Below are 24,800 nucleotides of genomic sequence, written 5' to 3'. Positions count from 1 at the left end.
TTGCGTCCTATTCCCTCTATAGCCAATCTCTTTGCCAAAAATAGCCAATCTACAATTGCAAGGCAATGTGAGCTTGTAGATGGGGTGGCATTGGCTCTGGAGGTAGAGCGGCAGCTTTGGAATCGGAAGGTTCCCGGTTTGATATCCGGCTCCCCGAGTTAGTGTCCTTGAGCAAGACACTGCACCCCTAACTGCTCCCAATGAGCAGGTTGGTGCCTTGAATGGCTTTCTCTGTGTGTGAATGGGTGAATGTAATTCACATTGTAAAGCAATTTGGATAGAGGCGCTACATAAATCTTTGCCTATTTCGCGTTGTGATCATGGCATGATCAGCATAGGGATGCTAGGTGGTTAAGGCGAAGTGCTAAACCTGTTGAATTACATGTCCTGATCTGTCCAGTCACTGCTAATCCAATCAACACAGTCCTCTGCCATGGATTTCTTATTCTGATGAGCTTCGTGTGCCATTTGGTGTTGGGTTTCTTGCTACAGGGAGTACAGTAGTGTAGAATACTGTATTTTTGAGGGGCGCTAGCCCCTCCTATATACAGGTTTAATGTTTGTCTTAGTTCAATGTTTGTTTAATAAACGTCATTGACAATGAAGGGAAAACTTACGTAATTTTGTAAGTCATTACGTCATATTGTCTATTTATTGTTAATGGCATTTAATGTTTGTGTTGGCACCGTTTGTTTTACATCACCATTACATCACCTAATCAGCATGAGTTAGACTTTAATATATTAGCGCCCCTCACTTCACACGGGTGTGATTTTTATTTATGTCCAAATTTGGCTAAATAATAGCGGAATTGTTGCTTGGACTGTTATTCGTCCCACAATAATTTATATTAATTAACATTATTGAGTGGTGTAAACCACTCCTACAACTGGCTTTTGTGTGCATAAAAAAATGACCATGGTTGCTATGTTCAAAATAATTTCTGACGTAATTAAATCACACCCGGGTGAACTGGATGACCGTAGCAACCGTGGTCATTTTCTCTGCACAGAAATAGCCAGTTGTGAAATCACATCCAGGTGTGATTTCAATACGTCAGATCAGAGCTGATCAGGCTATATAATACCTTACCTTATTTCATTACGTCAGACATTACGTCAGACCACAGCTGATCATGCTATATAAAACCTTACACCACTCAGTTCACACGGGTGTGATTTTTTTTAAATACATTATAGAGGCAAGAACTTTTATGTTTCTTACATATTATGTCAAAAGACAATAACTATAGGCACCTGTGCTTGGAGAATTATTAGGTTACCTGATATGGAATCTAGCCTATATTAAAAAGGGTTTGAAAAACAAAGAAAAGGTCCCTGTCAGACACCAAAATGTTGCTCTTTATTAGGTTGACGTTTCGGTCGATTAGACCTTCATCAGGACAGACAATCCATGTCACTAGCCTTCTGAGGTGTGCATCGGCCTTTCGCTAAAAAAATGGAATCTAGCCTGACATGGTGCAGACTTCAGGTAATTAGAAAAGAGCCAAATTAATAACTGAGATAAATCCCCATGACTGGTCCTCAAATATACCGTCTGCAATGAGGTGATAAATTATTTTGGAAGAGAAAGGCGCTACAGTCTGCCACATGAGGCCAGTTTGAAACAGGTTAGTCAGTGTGTGCCAAGTCCCAACAGTGATACAACTCACTGAACCGCGCACAGTGGATGTTTTATAGGTCAGTGAGTGATAGGGGTTCTACCTTGTTCTCCAATCTGTCTCCCACTCATTCTGTAACACAGCACCTCATACTAGACCACTTAGACCCAATTCCGTTGTCCCAGCGGTATATCCTGTATGAGGTCATTTGGAAGCTGTGGACAAATGCCAACTGTGAATTGCAGTTTGAACTGTGTCTATGTGGAAAAGAGCAATGAGCTAAGAGTGGTGTGAAACCCTTACCCACCCGCTCTTAGTTAGAGCAGGACCGTTGTGGGATACAGTAGCTCTACAGTTGCCAGAGCAGCAGCATCCTCATGCTTGATTTAAATACACGGTAGCGCCGTGTAGCACACCGAAAATAGCAGATGTTCAAGCTCACAATGAATTGTGTGAGCCTGTACATGTTATCTTTTTGGTGTGCAACTGATATAAAAAAGGTCTTTAAGGCCAACCAAATTCAGGTATGATACAGTTTAAGTGGTTAAAACAGAGAAGTCAATCGTGTACATTGATCCAATGCAAAGCAGCTCAAACCACTAAAGAGATCAGCCAGCCAGCCTGCCTGCGCTTGTAGGGGTGTGATGGTAAAATGTAGACCTTTGGAACCACATGTGTATGTGGTCCAATTGAAATGCGAGGCCACAGACAAGCTCCGTTTTGATATTGTGTGCTGGAAAAGTTCTCTCCGGTACAGCCAGCAAATGACTCTACCGTCTTTGGGGCGCGCCCAGACGATCTGCTGTGGAGCGAATTAATTTGTGAAATAACAGGCTTGTATTTATTTTAATCATATTCTTTTGCTGTTCATATTCATATCGCAGACCTTTTCCCATTGTATTTTCAAAATAAATATGGCATGCTTTAGGCTCCATGGGATCACTGTGTATTGCCTCATAATTTGACTTTAGAATAACTGAACAAGAAGACAATTTGGGCTCCTTCTAATCTCTGTGTATTGTTTCATAACTGGACTTCAGGATAAACTGAACAACAGATAAACGCATCAGGTGGTTGTGGTCCTGTCCAAGTACCCTTTATCAACCCCCCTCCTGTCTTGATCCAGTCTACACTGTCCACCACTGCTCTCCAATAAACGTCACACCAGGGTGGTGTGATGCCCAAACATGCACAGTTTGATGGATGAGTGACTGGTTGCACACTCATTGAATGTACAGGAGGCTGAGGCGAGGAGAGGGCACGCATCCCCGCTGTGCTAAAGCTTTGTTCAAAGCATGGGGGAGGGGTATATTAGGGGGAGGGTTAAGTTAGGGAATCCTGCAGCACAGACACTGTGTCCCAGTGTATCTGTCAGTTCGCTTGGTATGCATGCAGGACTGTACAGAAGCATCACTGTCCAAATGCTTATGAGGCTCATTGTACATTCATTGTGGCGTTCTTATCGGTCCATTATTTGGCATTATGAAGTAATGATTAAGAAAGCGATATTAGGCCTGGGCCGTGGCTCAGCGGTCCAGGCACCTTGGCTGGTAATCCAGTCTGGCAGTGTGCCGCGGGTTCGACTCCCGATCCCGACGGCCCTTACTGCATGTCATCCCCCCATCTCTCCCCCCATTTCCTGTCAGCCTACTGTCTGTCCCTCCATAAAAAAATATAAAATAAAGGCGAAAAAAAAACATTTAGAAAAAAAGCGATATTAATGACTTTCTGTAAGCCATACTTGGATCTTGTAGAGAGTGACATAATAAATTGCAGAAACAGGCTGGATAAGATTATGGAGGCATGCTTTGAGTGCCAAAGACAAATAGAGGGGGGGTGTTGCACTCTCTTATCTTTACCCGGCAGATAAAATAAGACCTAAGACAAGACTTTGGATAGGGCCACAACCACCCCTAAGCAGCAGGCTGGCTGACTGATCTCTTGAGTTGCTTTGCATTGGATTGGATCATTGAATCTACAACTGACTTTCAATCGGTTTTTAACCACTTAAAACCTATACTGTGTTGCCGATCTACAAGCCCACAATGTGTCACACTGCAATGTGTTGTAGGCATGTACATGCGCTATTTCTCAGGTAAAAGTACGGAAAATATATGCTTCTAAATTAAAACTGGATAATATTTGAAGACGTTATTTAAATGTAGTTAGAATTTTCTGAATTGCGGACTTGCTGCACTATTTGTTAGCATCAGTCATATTTTTGTGTATATATGAATATGTAGCTGAACATTCGGCAGAATGTTCGCCTGTATTCAGTGAATGTTCACCTAATATGACATGCCCAGAACAGGGACGGTAGGGTTCATGTGGTTAACACCTTCCTGTCGGGTTTAAGGTCAAGTTTAGTCGCGTCTCTGCCACGCTTCAGCCGCGAGGTCTTATTTTGAAGCCCAAAAGCTGATTTGGTGAACCGGAAGTAAAAATCTTTAATTTCCGGGGCAGCTGCTAGATACTTTCGTTTTCGTCAGAAGCGCTAATATAGTACCACGAGGTCGCATGGGATTTTCTATTGAGCTTCTAAAACATTGATGTTCTGCATGATCACCTCCATCTGAGCTTCAATTCCGAGAAAAACGCTGCTAAAGATCGTCGCTAAAGATAATGTGGACGGAGGGAAAATATTCAATTACGTCACAACGCGGAAGCAAAGCGTTGCCAGGCGACGGAGACGCCAAGAACCGATAAAAATAATACTAGCGATGCTGGATGCATTATATACACTAAAACCTTATCCAATGTCGATCTAGGCGATCTGTGACTTTTAATAAAACTCATCCAATGTCGTCCTTAGCAGAGAGTGAGTACAACGAGTTCACTCACCTGTTCTTTATCTGGTTTGTCAGAGATGTCGTTCATGCTGCTGGAGGTCAGATTACGATGTGTCATGGCAGGACTACCTGTTTAAAAGACAGCGAGCCAAGTGGTTATGCTGGACTCAGAACCACCTGCCTGATGCATGAACTGAATAGATGGAAGTAACCCAAAGAAAAGACAGTGGCCCAGTTTGCCCTTCATGCAGTAGGCTACGCAGTACGCACACCAAAGGGATAAGAGGAGGAATATTCTTCATGCAATCCAATGTCAGAAGAAAACTACATTTAGGACTATCTGAAATTAAAGGCTATGACAGTAGTCCCTGAGACAATCTAATTAACTACATTCACTGTCTCAACCTTTCAGGACCAAGGAATTGTATACAAAATGTCATGCCTGAAACTATCAGAGTCTGCACCCTTCTGCTAAAAAAATAAACTATTGCACTGAGAACATTTGGGACTTGATCAGCCTAAGGGACAAGAAATAAATGAATAGATTTGGACAAGAGCATTATTCTGATGCCACTGTAGCCTTTCAAATGGCTCCCCACCCCCCAAGCAAAACGAGCAACATGGTAATAACATAGTTGTCAGTATGATGCAGCCAACAAAAACGGTCCGTCGTTTATGAAATCAGACAAACAAAAAAGTAGATTTATTAATTAGAGTTCTTATTTGAGGGAGTAAGTATATTGTAAAGACCAATTTTAGTTTTTCCCTTATTGAATAGCACTCACTCGTGCTTTGTGGGCTGCAACACAGCACAATTTAAAGTTAGATCTGAGGCGGAGTTCAAAGTAAATCTAAAGTTCTTGATGAGACTTTCTTTAGTTGCTTCGAACTTAAAAACTCCCCCCCTCCAGGGCTCAATACTAAGCCCCCTCCTTTTCCCCCCTTCTTTGTCGTATGTAAGCCAATCTACAAGCTTGAGCTTGTAGTTCTGTTATTGTCACCAAATGTCCGCCTATGTTCGCCAAATGTTCACCTATACAACATGCTCAGAGTAGGGGCGCTAGGATTCACGTGACGTGAGGGTGGCTAAGTTGTTACTGTAGTGTCTAGGTCTGGTGGTGAACTTACTAAGCCGATCCATACTGGAACAACTCCTTTGGTCCTCCTCCATAGAGGTGCGACCCGACAGGCAAGTCATGGAGTTGTCAAGAGGACTACGGGCTTTTAGTGGTAGCAACGGTGCATCAAAGTCAATCCCAGGAAGGAAACAAAGATGGAAAAATGGAAAGAATGGAATGCGAGGAAGGATGAAGAGAAAGAGTTGACAGATAGCAGCCATTAAGCAAAAGCAAGTGGTTGTTAGAAGCAGTAAAAACAGAATTAACGTTGTTAATATAAGCAGCATAGTGTATAGCTGGATATTATGGGTATTATTTAAAACAAAAAATACCAAGAGCCTTTGGAAAAAATATTTTGCTTTCAAATGCATTTCACTAATTTGATGAAATAACAGCATGAATAACGTCCGTATCCAACGACTCACATGTAGATACTGGGCTTTTCATATCGGAAATAATGGTGATCAAGTTTCCATTTGAACTTTGAATGGGTCAAACAAAGGGAACTTGCTTTTGATGCAGTCATTCACCCGGCAGTTTTATAAATCTGATTACAGGTAATAAATCGTTGGAAATTTTCCAAAAACCCAGGGTAGATGTCGGATTAATCACCATGTTAACACAGTGAAATGTTAACATGTACATGTATTGAAACAACTTGCATGCACATGTATTGAAACAACTTGCTTTATCAAAAAGAAATAATAATAAAGATCACAAAATAGGCAGATCATTGTGTTATAAAGAAGTCCATTTTATGATACTGGAAAATATTTCAAATCTACCTACATGGAGACGTTCTGTGAAGGGAAATACTACTGTATATTCAAAATGGGTTTATTTTAAAAGTGTATATATATATATATATATATATATATATATATATAGGGAAGTTTTACAACAATGAACGTCTCCAAGTAAGATTTGTTTTTCTTTGTTTCTGTGTTTTTTCACAATACAAAGTGTTTCATCCGTAGAAATAAAAAGCAGTTAAATAAGCAAAAAAGAAAGAAAGAATTATACAAAATAGGTTATGCAAATAAACACAAATCTGAGCTTTGTACAGCAATTCTCGATTTCTGTATTTGGTCAACCATTATTTGTCATTTCAAATATTGTCACTGGCGTCTCAATGAATTACATTTGATTTATATGACATCATGTATAGATCAATTTAATTTGTATCTTTGCAATTCATTATATTATGAGCTTGAGGTATTGGCATTTGGCTTCATCTCAGCTGTCAGATGAATCTGCATATGAATGTGATTAGTACGGTTAGTCAATTATAAGTGCATTGTGAAAGTGCATTGTGAGGGATCAACATTAAGACACCCTACACATGATGTGCATGTCTGTAGGCCTATGGCATAGTGGTGTCATTAAGGATATAGTCTCTTGGAGGGCACTGGTTTTCCTTTATTTTCTGCCGATGGGTTCTCAGATTGTTAAGGATGTGGCCAGGAACGAGTTGTTCTCTTTCTGTACCAATGACCAATTAATTTATATCTAATCTGCTATCTCTCGCAAAACACAATGTATAAAGTGCAACTGAAGAGTTCCTTATAACCTATAGTGTCGTTTCATACTGTGGCTTATTAATATTCCCTGTGCTCAAAAAGAAAACACATCAATTGTGGCGAGTAAATACTTTTGTCTTATTTTCTTAACGAAGATGCTATCATTAATTACTAAAATGTTTATTTTGTATTTTAGGCTATACATTATTTTTTAAAACGAAACTATTTTATAAAAAAAATAATAATAATAAACAGTTCCTTCCCAAATAAAAATGAAGACTGCACCAAACTGGCATCTGTATTACCGTTCTCCTGGTTGGTAAACAGCCTACTTGCACTGGAGACCGTCTTGCCGATGTCAGCCAGTGAGCGCAGGTTGGACTTCTTGGTCTGGTGGCGATGCCTCCTCAGCAGCGTGTACATCACCTTGTCCTTCAGCTCTGGTTTCAGCTGGCCGTTGGCTATCTGGTTGTCTGTGATCATCTCTGCATGTGGACAGAGCAGAGGAGCGGTGCAACAGTTGATCACACAAATTGATATATTAATCGATTATTTAAAAAATCACACCCGTGAACTGAGCGGTGCAACTATACTTGTATTGTGGTAGTTACTGTACTGTACTGTAGTCTGTACTGTACCGTACGGTGTTCTGTACTGTGTACTGTACTGTACTCAGAGTACTGTACTCCTGTACTGTACTCTGTACTATACTGTACACTGTATTGTACTCACTGTACTGTTCTGTACTGTGCTATTGTAATAGTTATAGTGCACAGTGTGAAGCTCAACAGCGCCACTTGAAGGTAGGTCACCCAGTGGTATTGCAGCTGTTCCTACTCCAAACAGACATACATAGGAACAAAGGGACATAGGGACACACACGCCCAGCGGTGTGCACCGCTAAAAACAGTATCAATAATTGATCATAAATTTAATAAATTAATCAATTAGTAATCGATTCCTATTTACAATAAGCCTATCTCACAGCCCGCTTTCCACGCCCACTTCCGGTAAATAGTGGTGACTTTAACATGGGCATTTACACGTTTTTTTCTCTGGAGAATCTAAGTACATTTTCTAATGTAAAAATGTGACAGACCAATATTATTATGAAGCAAACAAGATGGTAAATCAGCTCGAACAGATAGAACAAACCTTACCTTGAGAAAACAAAAGTTGTAGACTTCTTAAATTACCTTTGTTAACATGTAGCGTCTATGGAGTGACGTCACGCTATCACCACTAACCCCGAAAGGGGGCGTATTAAGGGGGGCGGGGAAATTCTGTGAGATAGGCTTATTGCTAAGAAGATAATCAATATTTAAAACCCAGAGAAAGAGACATGAAAGAAGGCCATCGAAAACAACGAGCAGTTTGTTGAATCATAATTTGCCTTGAGTGTAAAAAATAAATGGACTATTTCCGAGCTATCCTGGGATTTTTTGGTTGTTGTTTTTTACAAAAACACTTTGTTTCGGTGACAAAGACAGTGAGTAAAAGCTGCATCTGAAATGTCAAACCACAGCATCACTCAAAGGAGTCATGTCACCATAAAATGTCTTTTCATGTCTTGTGAGGACAACATTAATGACCAGACTGGAATGCTCCTAGCAGTGATGGAAAAAGTACTCACATATTTTACTTAAGTAAAAGTACCGCAAAAATACTGCAATATAGAAATACTCTGTTACAAGTAAAAGTCCAGAATTCAAATTGTACTTGCATAAAAGTACAAAAGTATTGGTATCAAAATGTACTTAAAGTACCAAAAGTAGAAAGTACTCATTACGCAGAATGTCCTATTTAAAGTTTTCAAATTAATTTAAAAAATCTTTTGAAAATAGCCGATCTACTGTAGATCGGCTATTTTCAAATTGCCGAAATGTATACAGGGCTGAAGTGGTTAATGTATGTGTCGTATATAAGACACTACATATGTTTTGTAACAATAATCAAAATCTACATGACTAGTAACTAAAGTTTTCAAATAAATGTAGTTGAGTAAAACTACTAAATTTGGATCCGAGATGTAGTGGACTAGAAGTCAAAGTATTGGAAATTAGAAATACTCAAGTAAAGTACATGCAAATACCTCAAAATTGTATAGTACTTAAGTAAATGTACTTTACTTTAGTAAATGTTACTTTCCACCACTGGCTCCTCCTAGACATAATGCCTGTACGCTGGTGTCGCAGACCAAAATGTAGCAGATCTACAAGCTCACAATGTGTCGCAATGCAACACGTTGTGAGTTTGTATATCGGCTGTTTTCGTTGCACGACACTGGCACAAGTATAAATAGCCTCCCAGTCTTCCATAACATCATGAATGGCTCAATCAAAAGGTCTATTAAAAAAAAAAATAAGGTCAGAAGCCTTAACATAAAGTTAGCTGCCTCAGGGTCTGTCTGTCTGTCTGTCTGTCTGTCTGTCTGTCTGTCTGTCTGTCTGTCTGTCTGTCTGTCTGTCTTTCTCTCTCTCATGGAACGGTGGCGCTGCTAATGACCCATCAATCAAATCAGCTGGCCTCAAAGCAAGGCGCCTAGCTCAGCTCAGTCCATGTAGCACAACCAATTACATCACATTAATCATTCCAAGTGATAAGTCTTCCCCTGGCTCCATCATGCAGGGAAAACCGGCATGCATGGTGTCCTGAGCTGGAAGCGATATGACTTCAAATCAATATCACCATTATTTCAAAGTTTTGCCTCAATTTCGATTAATGAATGATTATTGCGTTTTATTTATTTTGGTACGGCTCTATTGTACAATAAGTATGATACAGTGTTAGTGGCTAATCAGAATAATTGATTTAGTCGACTATAAAAAAAGATTTGTTGATATATGACATTAAAAAAACTGCTTAGTATACGAGCAAGATTAAGTTGGTTAGTGGTTCTAAATGTCTGTGATATTTGGGTTATATATAATTCGGAGAAGGGGGGAGACATGGCTGGTTGAAGACCAAGCTGCAGCATTTAGGATCAGTTGGAGAGGCTTAAGTGTGCATGCCGGTAGGCCAGTAAAGAGGGAGTTATAGTCAAATCCAGACAACAGTCTTGTCAAAACTTGACTATTGTAACTCCCTTCTTACTGGCCTACCGGCATGCGCACTTAAGCCTCTCCAACTGATCCAAAATGCTGCAGCTCGCTTGGTCTTCAACCAGCCAACATTTTCACATGTCTCCCCCCTTCTCCGCTCCCTCCATTGGCCAGTCGCTGCCCACACAGAATACAAAACTCTTTGATGCTGGCATTCAAAGCAACCAAAGGTATGGCTCCACCATATCTTGCAAGTCTGATCGAACCCCTCCCGCGCACTCAGATCAGCCAACGCAGGGAAGCTGGAAGTACCATCACTAAAAACGCAGGGACAACGATCCACACGTCCCAAACTCTTCTCCCTTCTGGCTCCAAAACTATGGAATGCACTTCCCATTACAATCAGAACTGCAGCCTCACTCCCAATCTTCCGCCGTAGTCTGAGAACCCACCTCTTCAGACTCCATCATGGCCCGTAGCACTTGCCCTAGCCCCGACGACCTTACAGGCGTATGCCCCACATTTATGTAGATAGCATTTTATGTAGACTTATAGCATTTTATGTAGACTTATAGCATTTTATGCAGACATAGCACTAAAAAGTATACATGCATAGATTGCATAGTTTCATTATATAGATATTCCACTGTTACGTTCTTAGCTTACGTATGATTCATGATAACTACCTTTTTATGTATGTGATGTATTGCCATGCTTTTTGTTCTTGCTTAATGAAAATTATTGCACAAGGCACCCTTTCTATGTCAATCACAACTACATGCTTTTTTAAATCAAATAAACACTTGACAATCGCTTGAGTTTGGCTCTCTTTAAATGAATCATCAATGAGATCCAGGCTGATTCGCTCCCATCAGGTGATTTTTTTATTATAATTTTTTTGCTTCTCAGTCTGGTACTGATCCTATTTCCGAAAGGTGGGACGGGCATCTGCGAGTACCCAGCATGCCGTGGCTTCTGATTGGTCAGTGTGGGGGACCAGGCTTCCAATGTTCCAGCCACTTCCTGACTTGCCAACATAATTGGTGATATTTTTGGTTTCCAAATGATTTGGAAATAGGTCAAATAGGACCAGTCACCAGACTGAGAAGCAAAGTGTGGGGGGGGAAAAAGTATTCGGAACGGAGTGAATCAAGACTGAATTCCAGGCTATATGCAGGCGCTCAATTTAAATGTAATGCGCTATAGTAAACACAATGATATGACCCACATCTCTGAGGGGAAAATGCTATCTGACGACTTTGGTAATGATTAAGTATACTACACAACCAACTTATTCTGCTGGCTCTGTGCAACGAATAGCTTCTATGAAGTAGCAATTAGAACCAAGAGGATTTATTTGTCATTAAACATGTACTGCATGTACTGTACTACTTATACAGACACTGCTTATGTAGTGTAGGTATATTACAAGTAATACCTGTAAGTCCCTTGAAACAGCTACAACAGTGTGGCTTAATTAGGGCCCTATCTTGCGCTACCCCCCTTACCTCTTATATACCCTAAACTAACATTTTAAAATAGTTATAGCCAATCTGCATCGACACATATTATTACTATTTAAAAAAGGTTTAGGGATAAGGGGCACAAGATATAGCCCCTAAGAATGAGTGTTGTGCATCACATGCATCCATCATCAAACTGTGCTGTGCCCACAACTGTTCTGTTATAAAACGTAATGACACGCTCAAGATCATCACAACATATTTTATAAAATAAGGATTTAAAATATTCCATTTTCCACCTTCAAATCTAAAGTTGCTATGGTGGAGTTATGGTGAAGGAATGTTCCACTGATCTGGACAGGATCAACAACACTTTAGAGACGATAAAAAAGGCAGATTTACCCGGCCGGCTGTGATTATCGTTGAATATAAAAGTGCGCCAGACTCAAGACTTTTATCCCCCCCTTGGTGTTGATGTGTGCTTAGGTTTTACAGCTGAGTGAACCTGGATTTCTTTCTTATTACGATATAGTGAAAGACTCGTCATTATGTTGGTATTCCCACTCGGCATGTCTAAACCCTTACTAGACCAGAGAATTATTAATTGTTTTTCTGGGGGTTTTTTGTCTGCCTGTAATTCATTATTTTCCGAGGACTGACAGAAAACAATTCCCTGGAAAAGAATTAAAGCATTTGAAATGATGACCTGAATCACGTCTGCACAGTGGGAAAAATGGCTTTAAACTATTTATACTCCTCTGATGGGCAGCTTACTGCTAATCATAGCTCAGACATTTTTCTTTTTACAATTACAGTGAACTAAAATAAGCACAGGCCAGAGTCGAAACCTCCGATGCCATCACATTGTTGCCGCTAATTGACCTAGTGGGAAGACTGGGAGCGGTTGAAAAGAAGCCAGTAAAAAAGCATGCTGGTGTGGTGGTGTACTGGTGCATCACACTGGTTCTCAAGCGGTAGGTATATGCAGGGCCGCTTTAAGGGTAGTGCGAGTGGTGCGGCCGCACAGGGCCTCGCGCATGCGAGGCCCTGTGTTGTCCCCCTTTGCGCTGCGCAGTGCCGTGCTAGCTTGCGCTGCAGAATTAGAGCAGATCTACAAGCTCACAATGCGTTGCAGCGCGACGCGTTGTGAGCTTGTAGATCGGCCGCGCGACCGCGCAACGCAGTCGAATTATACACTGAAGTATGTATTAATGAATTAATTAATTCAAAAATGTGCGCTAACGCGCGCGCACATTGTTCCCCCAAAACATATCGCACAGGGCCTCGCATTTCTCCCAGACGCCTCTGGGTATATGAAGGGACATTGGTCCAGCTGTGCCATGGGATTTTATGACAGACACATTGTTATTGCAATACAATACCACTATATATAAGACTTTAGTTTTGGGCATTGGTAAAAATTGTAAATTATATTTATTTTATTTCTTTCCCACAAGATGGGTCACGTACCTATATGCTTCCACCGTGTACAGTCACGTTGATGACCCTATTTATAAGACCCAATTATTGCAATCCCAAACACAGCATTGGCTTTGGACTATGCTGCACCGACGCCAGTATAAAGCCAGTATACACAGTGGCTGACATTCCAGTCTTCAGGTTTTCTTTCTTAGGTAGGAAACTTGTTTGATCATTTCAAAACATGTAGCACATTGAAATATACACTATGGCACAAATTGAGTTCACTAGCACACATTTAGGGCTAGGTCTATGTGTATCTGGTAATATCACAGCTACATTATCATGGCTGGTGCATACAGTTGGAGGCCATCGATATTGTCCTTTTCTTTTTGCTGAGGTTTGCGTGATCTGCCACCGAGTGGCGCGCTACGAGCTTGTAGGTCTGCTATTTTTGAAAAATCGTGAAAATATTTATTTCAGAAAACTGGAGGATTTAGAAGGATTTTTTTAAATGTTGAGGTCAGGCCTAAATGGGTCAAATGATAAGGGACAATATCGGTGGCACCCAACTGTATGTCTGCGCTGGTCATTGACCAATATGGGACTACTTACCAACAACCTGTGGCAGGGTGGTTGCCTCCATGTCCAGCATGATGGTGCCTTTCTCTATGCATGTCCTCAGCTCAAACAGGCTGTGTAAGGAGAGCGTGGCCACGTGAGGTTTGCTCCAGCGCTCGCCACCTTTCTCCACCTTCTCCTCAAACTTGATCCACCTGGAGGAGCAAGGGAGAATTAACATTCAGTCAGCTCTGAGATGTACAGTACACACGTCTGCAAGTTATATGCACCTATACTGTATATCTACAGATTGATTGTATGTTTACATTACAACTTGTGTGTTCTAACCCTTTTTTTAAGCTTCTGCACCACTAGTATATTTCAAACAAGCCACAATGACCACCCACAAGCCACAACAATATAGCTGATGGAAACGAGTGCCATGGCTTTTGGCCAAACGAGGCATGAGTTATGCCTGTTCAAAGGTTTCATTTTCGATTGCTACAGTATAGCGCCAATTTAGCCAATTTGACTCTGCATGTATGTATTAGGGGCAGGAGAAGAATTTTCATAAAACTGCCATTTTCATTGGCTCATAAAACCTTCAGATGTTGATATAGGTCCAAAGTTCACGTGTAGAATCTTTCATGCATTTTGATCAAAGATCCCGGGAGGAGATCGATTTGAACTGTTTTTCATATAATTCAAAATGGTGGGTGATCAGAGGTCAGAGGTCAAAACTAAAGTCAGAACACGAAAGTTGTTAGGCATGAGGAGACACATATGTGTATCGAAGTTGTATGACGGTCAAATGGTTCATGAGCTATGCCTGTTCAAAGTTTGCAATTTCAATTGAGTGCTATATAGCACTACCCTTTGGCCAATGGTCGTGGGCTTCCTCAATGTTTGTGAAAAGAGAGGGAACCCGCACACTCGTATGCTCCAAAAGATAAATTTATTGACGACGTTTCGAGCCAAGGCTCTTCATCTGGTGAGTTTTTGACCAGATGAAGAGCCTTGGCTCGAAACGTCGTCAATAAATGTATCTTTTGGAGCATACGAGTGTGCGGGTTCCCTCTCTTTTCACATGTAATTTTTCGAACCCAGCACCTCCACAAAGTGATGTGCGTATTTTACTATACTTCCTCAATGTTTGGCATGGCCCTCTACCATATTGCCAAGTTTGGCGAAAAATGACTGCACGGTTAAGCCAGAACTGCTATTTTTGGCGGAAGAAGAAGAAGAAGAAGAAGAAGAAGAAGAAGAAACAAACAAACAGACAAATGGGCTGGCCCGGACCGCTGGCCTAGGCTTTTTTGTAAAGTTGTATATATTGCAATAATAATGTGCAGTGGTCACAACATCCCAATGCACTACCTGACTTATCTCATGGCACACTGTTTGACAACCACTGACCTACAGTACAGCTTTGACATTATTAACCCAGGATCCTCGACAGGCTTACGCTGAGAGGAGATCAAGTGTTGACTACTGTACTGCAGGTGGATTAATCCCTACTACGACTGAGGTGCTGGACAGTAACATGGAAATTTATGACATTCACTCCACTATATTTCAAAGATAAATATTGTACTTTTGACTCTTACATTTCTAGGAAGGGACCCTCGACACCCAAACTTACAAACAATTGATTATTAAGCAAACAATCAATTAAGCTCTATTTCAAAAATTGTGAAACTAGTAAACGCCCATCTAGCTCACAAAATGTCAAAATGTTGTGAGCTTTATTTATTTTTCTTAGTCTCCTTGTCCCCCCTCCCTTCTTCTTCCCTTTCTTTTCTATGAAAAGAAAAGATACGATAAGAACTATAAGAAGATACGATAAGAACTATGCACATGAACTATGCACATGAACTATGCACATGAACTATGCACAAACACCAATTTCACCTGTCACATCTGTGATGTGACAGCTATTTTCATTATTTTTGAAAATGTTCGCATGCACTTTTGATTTCTTGAGAATTTGTAAAAGCATAAGCAAGTACCCTATACTAAAAAGCATAAGCAAGTACCCTATACTATTTGACTGACCAATTTCACTTATTCGATAAAGTATTTATCTACGCTCTTAGTAGGCCTACTGTGATTGAGTATTTTGTGTTTAGAAAAAAGAAACTAGCTACTCAAACTTGACAGCTATGGGTGATCACCAAAAAACATTGGAAAGGAGGTGGTCAATAAGGTGTAAGATATGCTCCAAAAGTGTCCTCCTCTAATTCTAAACAAAAAAATTGTTTTATCAAATGTTTATCAGTATTCTAATGCAACATTGGGCCAGAACATTTTCCTAGTGCTTATTCATTAATTGTTCTTCTTATTGAAAGGTTGAAAATGTTTTGCCTATTTTGACATCTGGAATACAGTATAGATTCTCACAGAAGTCCAGAACATGGCACATAATCATGTTTCTGCACAGTAAGAGCAAGAACAAGGCTTGTGAATGACTCACTGCCTCAGTGTGTCATTCACAAGCCTTGTTCTTGCTAAGCCATGGGTTTTCTTTGGCCATATTGGCAGCAAAGAGAGTCCATTTGGCAGAGAGCCAGCACCACCATGCAATCGCGAAATGTTTTATTCATACTTGAATCCAAGAGTCCCATGTCTCAGCAGTTCATGAACAGGATAGTGGGTTAAGTTTGACATTCAAATTGATTTATGAATAGTCAAGTGGTTCTCAAGCATTTTTTGGCTTCAGTACCCACTTTCCCTATAGCCTCTCAAAACTGCAAGAGAAACCCATACAGTAGATAGCATATTCTACTATACTTAATTCATCATTACAAATGGAGGTAAAGAGTTGCAATCAAAATAAAACAGCATCATGGAAAATGCATATTGCTTTCTATTCTATAACAGGTTTTTGAATTAATTTGATTAACATTTCACAGATCAGCATTTCACACAAATTCTGTCAATGTTGTTACATTAAAATGAAAGTGAAAACATTTATTTATGTATTTATTTCCCACTCTCACACTAGGGTTAAATGTACCTCATTTGAGAAACACTGGAATGGAATATACTATCAACTATTATCAACTAACGATTTTAAAGCATTTGAAGCGTTGAAACTTTTCTGAAAAAAATATAGTAGGAAGTGAAATATTTGATGCAGTATAAAACCAAGGTACGGTTTCGCTCAAGTATTATGGCACTTAACAGTTTATGCGCGTCCTAAGAATCAGACATTCATATTGGTATTTGGTACGATCTCATAAATACGCAATACATGATAAACACAGCATAACTTGGCGTCTTATATCACAGCAGTGGATCAGCCTTTTCTGGATCAGGGCCCACGTGAAAAATCGGCCACTCATGCCCAGCCATCTGAGCACATAACATGGCATCCATTCGGCTACCGTGTTAAGTGGTCAGCTGGGTGCGCTGCGTACATGTTCAGTTATGATCAATCAATCGTTTTGTTTTGTTCCACCTTGGATCAATGGAACTAACCTAATATATACTTTAAGTAATTATTTATTGGTATCACTATTGGTATCACTTCCTTACTATGAAAACTTGCAAAACCCGTCAGTCGTTCGGTCGGATTCGTCTCCATATATGGTTGCCAGTCCATTACGCCTTGTGAGGTCACGCCTTGTGACCATATATGGAGATCCCTGATGTCATCAATATTAAGCCCATATATGGGAATGTCGTGAGTCACCTCGTGACATCAATATATTACATGACCATATTGTGACAGTCTCATGATAACCACTGTGGTTGCTGCGACGCAACTCAGACTTGCAAATGAACCAAGTTGGTACAACACATGGATCTCCATACCTGGAGTTCCATATATGAAGATCACGACACTGACCTCATCAAACACTGGATAGCCATACATGGAGAAGACTGGATCATCACCTACATCTGCATATATGGAGCCAGCCAGCAACTCTACATCTGACCTCACTGACACCAGATTAATAGTTTAACATCCTGTTTCTCAACTGTGTCGTATTAAGCAGCTCTGTTGTTTCAGTCTTCTCGGCCTCAATGTGTTGTATTGGTATTAATCACACAATTTTATTATCAATAATTATGAGTATAATTATTATCATTGCCAATTATCCGGGGGCCCACTTGCAATACCCTCGCGGCCACCACAGTGGGCCCTGGCCCACAGGTTGGTCGATTCCCAGTTAACAGGATGTGGGAGGGATTAACCTACAACTCACTTGTCTGTCAGCATGATCTACTGTAGGCTTGTTGTCGTGACTTTCATTTGTAGCAGCTTAATGACCGCACTGTTTATGTTCATCCAGACGGTTCAAGTGAACGGCAGGAGTGTGAGCGATGGTGAAGTGGTGGTAAAAAAAGTTTTGGCAATACCACAAACCTTCTTACAAGAAAAAAGTCCTGGCCTCAAACTATACTTCAAGTACTCATTATAGTACTCATTATATAGTATGTCCAATTAATGCTCTACCAAAATAGAGAAAATAACAGATCTACAAGCTCACAACACATCAAATCGTGACGTTTATAGTAAAACAAAAGGAGCGGGCTGATACTAAGCCCCCTCCTGTTTATGCTCAACGTATCTTCACTGCCGATCTACAAACGCACAACGAGTCACAAGCTTGTAGATCTGCTATGTTCTCTGAATATTAGCCTCAGAATAGGGAGGCTATATGGCAGTGGTGGAAAATAACTAAAAGTGCATTTACTCATTTACTTTAGTAACATTTTTAGGTACTTTTACTTTACTTGAGTACTGGTATGTCCATTTTTCAATATTCATACTGGGCCTATTCTACTTTTGACTCCACTACAATAATTCGAAAACTTTAGTTACTGTACTAGCTACTTTGCATAATAGATTATTATTACAAAAAACATTTGGAACCGGAGTTGGAACCGGAGACCAATTGGGAGCGCTGTTCAGAGGTGGACAGCCGCTGCCCCCGCCGGCGGGGGCAATGGGGCTCAAGAGGTTAAGCCCTATTTTATACTTTAGCTATTCGAAAAAAATAACTGATCTACAAGCTCACAGCTCGTCGCAGATCTGCTATTTGTGGAAGATTTTGACAAACTTTGCAAACTTGAAAAAACGTGTGAAATGGAACATTCTGCATTCTTTTACTTTTGGAACCTTTTTTTAACACACTTTTTTGACAGTAAATAAACATATATTATGTACTGTACGTTTTATTGTAACTGACATGTTAACCTCCCATCAAGGTCATAAAAAGACAAATACATTTTGATGACAATATTTTGAATACAGGACTTTTACTGGACTTTTACTTAAAGGGGCATTCCACTCATTTTCAACATTTTACTATGTCATTAATATACCTTAGAGCTGTTGTGTGGAAATAATAAAAAAGTCCCCCCATTCTGTGTTTCCTAGAACTGTAAGTATGGGAAAAAAAATCAGATCTCCAGTTCTAGGAAACACAGAATGGGGGGGACGTTTTTTATTATTTTCACACAACAGCTCTAAGGTATATTAATGACATAGTAAAATGTTGAAAATGAGTGGAATGCCCCTTTAAGTAAAAAAGCATAATACTTCGCCCACCACTGACGCTAGGGTCTAAGGCAGTGGTTTTCAACCAGTGGTCTGAGGACCACCATAGTGGTCCTTGAGGGGGTTCCAGGTGGTCCCCAGCTAAATGATGGAGAGTTGGTAACCACGGGTCCATTTGGTTTCATGTTACGCTCTCAAGAGTTAAATTATTGTAAAACATCTACATTACAATTTACAAGAAGTCTAGACAATTGGAGAATGTAGGAGAATGGTTATCTCTCCTATGGTACGAAATCAATACGCCAAAATCTTATCCAATGATTAAAAAATATATTTTGTTTTGGTTCTGAATGTTTGGCTTGATGTCATGAAATGGTGGTCCGTGGCTCAAATGCAGAATAAATAATGGGTCTTGAGATGAAAAGGGTTGAAAACCAATGGTCAAATGGTTAAACAGCCCCCCCCCCATTTCCCCCCCTGTAGAGAGGTCCATTCAGTCAGTCAGTCAGTCATTCATTCATTCAGTACTAATGGTGCATAAACAACCATCTCCCTCCTCCCAGGCCGTCCCATCCTGCTTCATCCCACATTGCAATACACAGGACAGACATGCCATCTTTGTTTTGACAGCGTTCTCCTCTTTTGATGTGACATTCTATTGTACAGCAGATGAACTCTTCAAAGTGAAATTATTATTATTATTATTATTATTACTATTATTACCCTTATTATTATTATTATTATTATTATTATTATTATTATTGTTATTGTTGTTATAAAAGAGGGTTAGAGTGTGTGTCTTGTTAAAAAAAGAATAAAAATAAAAATAAGGTTAAAACTACCTTAATTTTATTTTATCGTCTTTTTTCCAGTAGTATATCACTATTTTATCTTGTTGTATATTGTAGCCTATTACTGAACATGTCTCACCAACACTTCAATGCTGGCACCTGTATGAGTGAGTGACTTTGTACGTACAGTGAACGGTGTGTGTTGAAGCTCTTACCTGGCCGTCTCCTTCCACTCCATCTCCTGTCCGTCCACTGACAGCAGCTCGTCCAGCTCGGTGAAGAGCTGCGGGGGCGCCGGGCCATCATCGTCCTCCCCAAGGATGAAGCGGATCCTCTCGGCCGCCGGTGAGACTGCGGACAGAAGGAAAACGCTGCGGTTCACAGGAGGTTGACACTGCTGGTGCCCATTGGGCAAGGGCTCGGGCGACGAGGGCTTCACCTCTTCCTCCTTCTTGCCCTCAGGGGCAGACACGGGAGGAGGGGGCGGTGGTGGGATCTTCACCCCCTCCAGCGACTCCTCTTTCCCCCTGTCGTCCACCACGTCCTCTTGCTTCTCTTCCTTCTCTTCCTTCCCCTCTTCGTTGTTGTTGTTGTTTGACATCTTCACCACTCGCTGACCCCCCCAACTATGAATCTCGGGTGGTCTTCACTCGAGAGGTGGGTGTGTAGATAACAGCTGGTAAGCAACACAAGCTCACCAGCAACAACCCGTCGGCCACTCTCAGTTAGCCGCTCCAGCGCTCTGAGAGCCAGGTAGAAGGGGGTCCGAGGGGGTTTAGGGGTGACAGTGTCCCCACTACAAGCCCATTCACCCCCCCACACCACACTGTTCAAACAGGCCTCCTCCCATTGGCCCTCCAAACCTTGGCATGCTGCCCTGGAGCCCCTCATTAACAATTAGGAAATGCTTCACAAACTGCCCTATTCTTTACAAGCCAGGCTTTGCTTTCCTTCCCCTTGTCTTCTCATTTGAATACTTATACAAGCATCAGTGCTCTTACAGGGAAAAAAGGAGCCATTCCAACATTCAAAGGGGCTGATATATAATTAACACAAATATGTGTACAGTACTGCAGTACAGTAAATCATCGCACATAGCAAACAACCACAGAACAAATGCTCATACCGCCAGCCACACTACATCATTAGAGGAACCGCACTCTGAGTACTGGGTGCATTTTCACACTGTGCAGGAATTAAATACATTTTGTTGAAATTAATTGAAGGTGTTTGTTTGAAGGATCACGATTATTTGATAATAGATACAGTATCCTGTAAGTATAAGTGTCTCTTTATCTGACAAATATGTTAAAACAAAATATAGTACGAAATGTGAGCTCCAGTGTATAACGTATGACCATGGACATAGTAAAACATGTTTGTGATTGGACAGAGGAGCCCAACCAATCACAGCATTCATTGAATCCATTGAATTGACTTGGGTTCTGTTCAATCACAAACAAGAACTATTGTCCTACCCCTTCTGTCATCTGAAATGACCTTGTGCTTTCCAAATGTCGGGTTTTCCCAAATGCCATGTTTTCTCAAATGTTGTATTTTCTGAAATGTTTTGTTTTGTGAAAGGTTATGTTTTCTCAAATGTCATGTTAATTGAACTGTTGTTTTGTGAATTGTCTTGTTTTCTGAAATGTCGTTTGGTTTGATGAAATGTGTGCTCAGGACCATCGTATCGTCACCCCCATTTCAGGACATGAATCAGATTCCTCCACAGTAGCGGCCCATAGCCAGCCACGGATGACGTCACCACCCACCGGTCGTGCACAGTCACAGTTGGTTGCATAACATGCACAATGACACCAAGAGCCAGTTCATTGTATGAACTCAGATCTCAGAATTCCTGAATCCACTGAATGGTGTTCTAAGGAGGTTATTGTATTGCATAAAATGCCATTAATAAATCTTGACCTGACTTTACATGATTATGTATTGCTACTTTTACTCAAGTAAAAAAGCAGAATACTTCGCCCACCACTGACGCTAGGGTGGTAGGCAGTGGTTTTCAACCAGTGGTCCGAGGACCACCAGTGGTCCTTGAGGGGGTTCCAGGTGGTCTCCAGCTAAATGATGGAGAGAAATTGCAAAGTCACACTTTGCAATTTCGCTGGCTCGAAGGCACAGACGCCTTCGGAAATATAGGCCCCTCCCACTGAATTAGCTAGTCAAGTCACCCCTGTGATCATGTGTAAGTAATTAGGAAAAAAACATGTTTTTGCAACAACAAAAAAAACTCAACATGTGATTAAAATGTGGGTGGATTGGACATTCTGTTCGTGATTTGTGGCTTTTTTTAAAAATAGGCCCCTCCCACTAACTTTGGGAGCCGATTAGGGCTGAACGATACAGACTATCAAAATTCTGCCTGTGGTGTTTTAATCGGATAGGTCCAGAGATAATGTGTATCAATTCATTCAAAATTCAAAATGTCGGAAAATCTATCCTGACGCAAATGGGCGTGGTCTATATGGAGAGATGCGTCATGACAGAATCCAGGGAAAGATCATTTTTGATTTTACGACCTACAGTTCAAGAGTTATAAGAGTTATAATTGTAACTGTAGCCCTTACGGTTTCTGTGAGAAAAATATCTGAATGTGAGTTTTCACATTTTCCCATTAAGTCTATGGAGAAAATGTATTCACTAATAAATTCAATTAACAGCGTTAAATTTGTTAAATTGAAAAAAGGGCTTCGTTAAGACCTCCATAATATAATGGTCAATGTGAGGAGCAGCGACAGTGTTTCAGACAGACAGACAGCCAGCCAGACAGACAGACAGACAGACAGACAGACAGACAGACAGACAGACAGACAGACAGACAGACAGACAGACAGACAGACAGACAGATAGCCAGACAGCCAGCCAGCCAGCCAGACAGACAGACAGACAGACAGACAGACAGACAGACAGACAGACAGACAGACAGACAGACAGACAGACAGACAGACAGACAGACAGACAGACATTCCGTTAATTATATACTGTATATGCACTCACACACACACACACACACACACACACACACACACACACACACACACACACACACACACACACACACACACACACACACACACACACACACACACACACACACACACACACACACAATGAGTAGTCACAATGTATTTCTTGTTGTCATACCATGCACGCCACATTGGAACAAATTGCCTAACATAGATTGTCAATCACAGAACGCTATAGGCGACACTATATTGTACCTGTAAGTGATATTTCTTATTGTCTGCCATCTGGTTAATGTATAAAATGTGCATATTAGTCAAATACTTGTTACAGCTTTGATGTGTGTCTGTGTCTGTGCAAACGTGTGTGTGTGTGTGTGTGTGTGTGTGTGTGTGTGTGTGTGTGTGTGTGTGTGTGTGTGTGTGTGTGTGTGTGTGTGTGTGTGTGTGTGTGTGTGTGTGTGTGTGTGTGTGTGTGTGCGTGCGCATGTGTGCTCACGCATGCACATGTCACAATGAATCTGATGTTAGAAAAATCTGCTGCACGCACGTCCTGTGGCGCACACAACAAGTGCGTCTACAATGCCTGACATTGTTGACTTCAGAAGAGCCATTTAGATCGCTATGTAAACTTGTCTTTAGCTACCAAGCATAATTATTGCCCTGTAACATTACATTAACTGCCGTGTTTAGCCATTCACTCAGTCAGTCAGCACATAGTAAATGAGGTGAGGGCTTATAGCACTGCAGGTGCAAGCTAGATGAGTAGCCGTGAGATTGCTAGGTGCACGACAAATTAAATGCTTGGACACAGCAATGACCGCAAGCTGTAACTAGCTGCAAGCACTCTGTGTTAAATAATGCCCGGAGTACAATAATTTACATATACAGTGCATGTACATGTCACACATTTAGCTGACTCTCCTATCCAGAGTACTTTATAGCAAGTACAGTAAACAGTACAGAAGCTTAACCACTTTCAACCTGGCATCTCTATTTTGGGCATGTCATTATAGACGAATATTTTCTTTTTGAAAAAGACGGAGGAGCATTTTCTAAACCTTTGAAGCCCAATATAACCTACTTTACGTCATTGTACAACAAATAGGAAGAATAGCGAAAATAGTGATTATTTCGGAAAATGCTCACAATTCATCGTAGCTTATAGATTTTCTATTCATTTGTTTTTTTAAATACAAAAGGGAAAATCCTCTAAAATACGGATGTTAGGGTTAATATACATTTCTAATTATTGTTCAATTGTGATACTATAAAACATAAATACAACATACGTATGTAAGCATGTATTAAATAGAGAAGCGCCAGGGTCAAGTAAGAGCCAGACAAGAAAGCTGACATTTTAGCAGAACACGCGTGGCAAAGATCATTTGAATGCAAAAGTACAGAAACACATAAAGTACAGTACAAGTGACCACACTGTCACAGGAGTGGCTGAGAAGGGGCGTGGCACAGATTAGAGTTTTGGTCATGCTGTTATTACAGTTGAGTCATTACAGTTATTCATTAACTGCATGAACCCTAGCATCCTTATTCTGAGCATGTCGTAACAAGCGAACACTCTGAGAAAATAGCAGATCTACAAGCTCACACACTTGTAGATCTGCCATTTTTGGTTAGGAGATGGTGTGGAGGCAATAAAGGAAGGAGTCAAGTATAGACCCTTGGGGGACCCCCGGTCAATTAGGGTTTAAGTGGTTAAACTGCCTCAGGACATAATGTAGAAACAATGTGTGTGAACTCTTGACATCCTTTCTGACCCAGTAACAAAATAAAAAGCAATACAAATGTTTATAGATTCTGAATTGAAGAGCGTTTTATGACTTGCTTAATTTTTTTGAATTCTTAGATTTGATTTTATCAACACCGTTGTAAACCATTTGTCCTTGAGACCAAACAGTATTCCTGTGCCATCTTCTATCCAAAGACCAAGGTGCTATCAAGTGGCAGTGTCGATTCAGTGGAACAG

At 40.7% G+C, this 24,800-nt stretch overlaps 1 protein-coding gene across 1 annotated transcript in view; it reads right to left on the bottom strand.

Moving 5' to 3' along the window:
• Positions 1–24,800, bottom strand: part of slc4a4a (solute carrier family 4 member 4a) — a 94,072-nt gene that overhangs the window by 47,485 nt on the left and 21,787 nt on the right. The window contains exons 3-6 of the mRNA XM_079517186.1: positions 20,048–20,183; positions 13,587–13,747; positions 7,381–7,533; positions 4,463–4,539 (exon numbers count right to left, since the gene is read on the bottom strand). Coding sequence (XP_079373312.1) covers positions 4,463–4,539; positions 7,381–7,533; positions 13,587–13,747; positions 20,048–20,183 — 527 coding nt within the window. The remainder of the gene's footprint in view (positions 1–4,462; positions 4,540–7,380; positions 7,534–13,586; positions 13,748–20,047; positions 20,184–24,800) is intronic.

This window comes from Electrona antarctica (assembly GCF_951216825.1).
Source record: "Electrona antarctica genome assembly, chromosome: 12".
Taxonomy (NCBI): Eukaryota; Metazoa; Chordata; class Actinopteri; order Myctophiformes; family Myctophidae; genus Electrona; species Electrona antarctica.
Note: the sequence above shows the minus strand (reverse complement) of the source record. Positions and strands in the feature narration are given on the sequence as shown.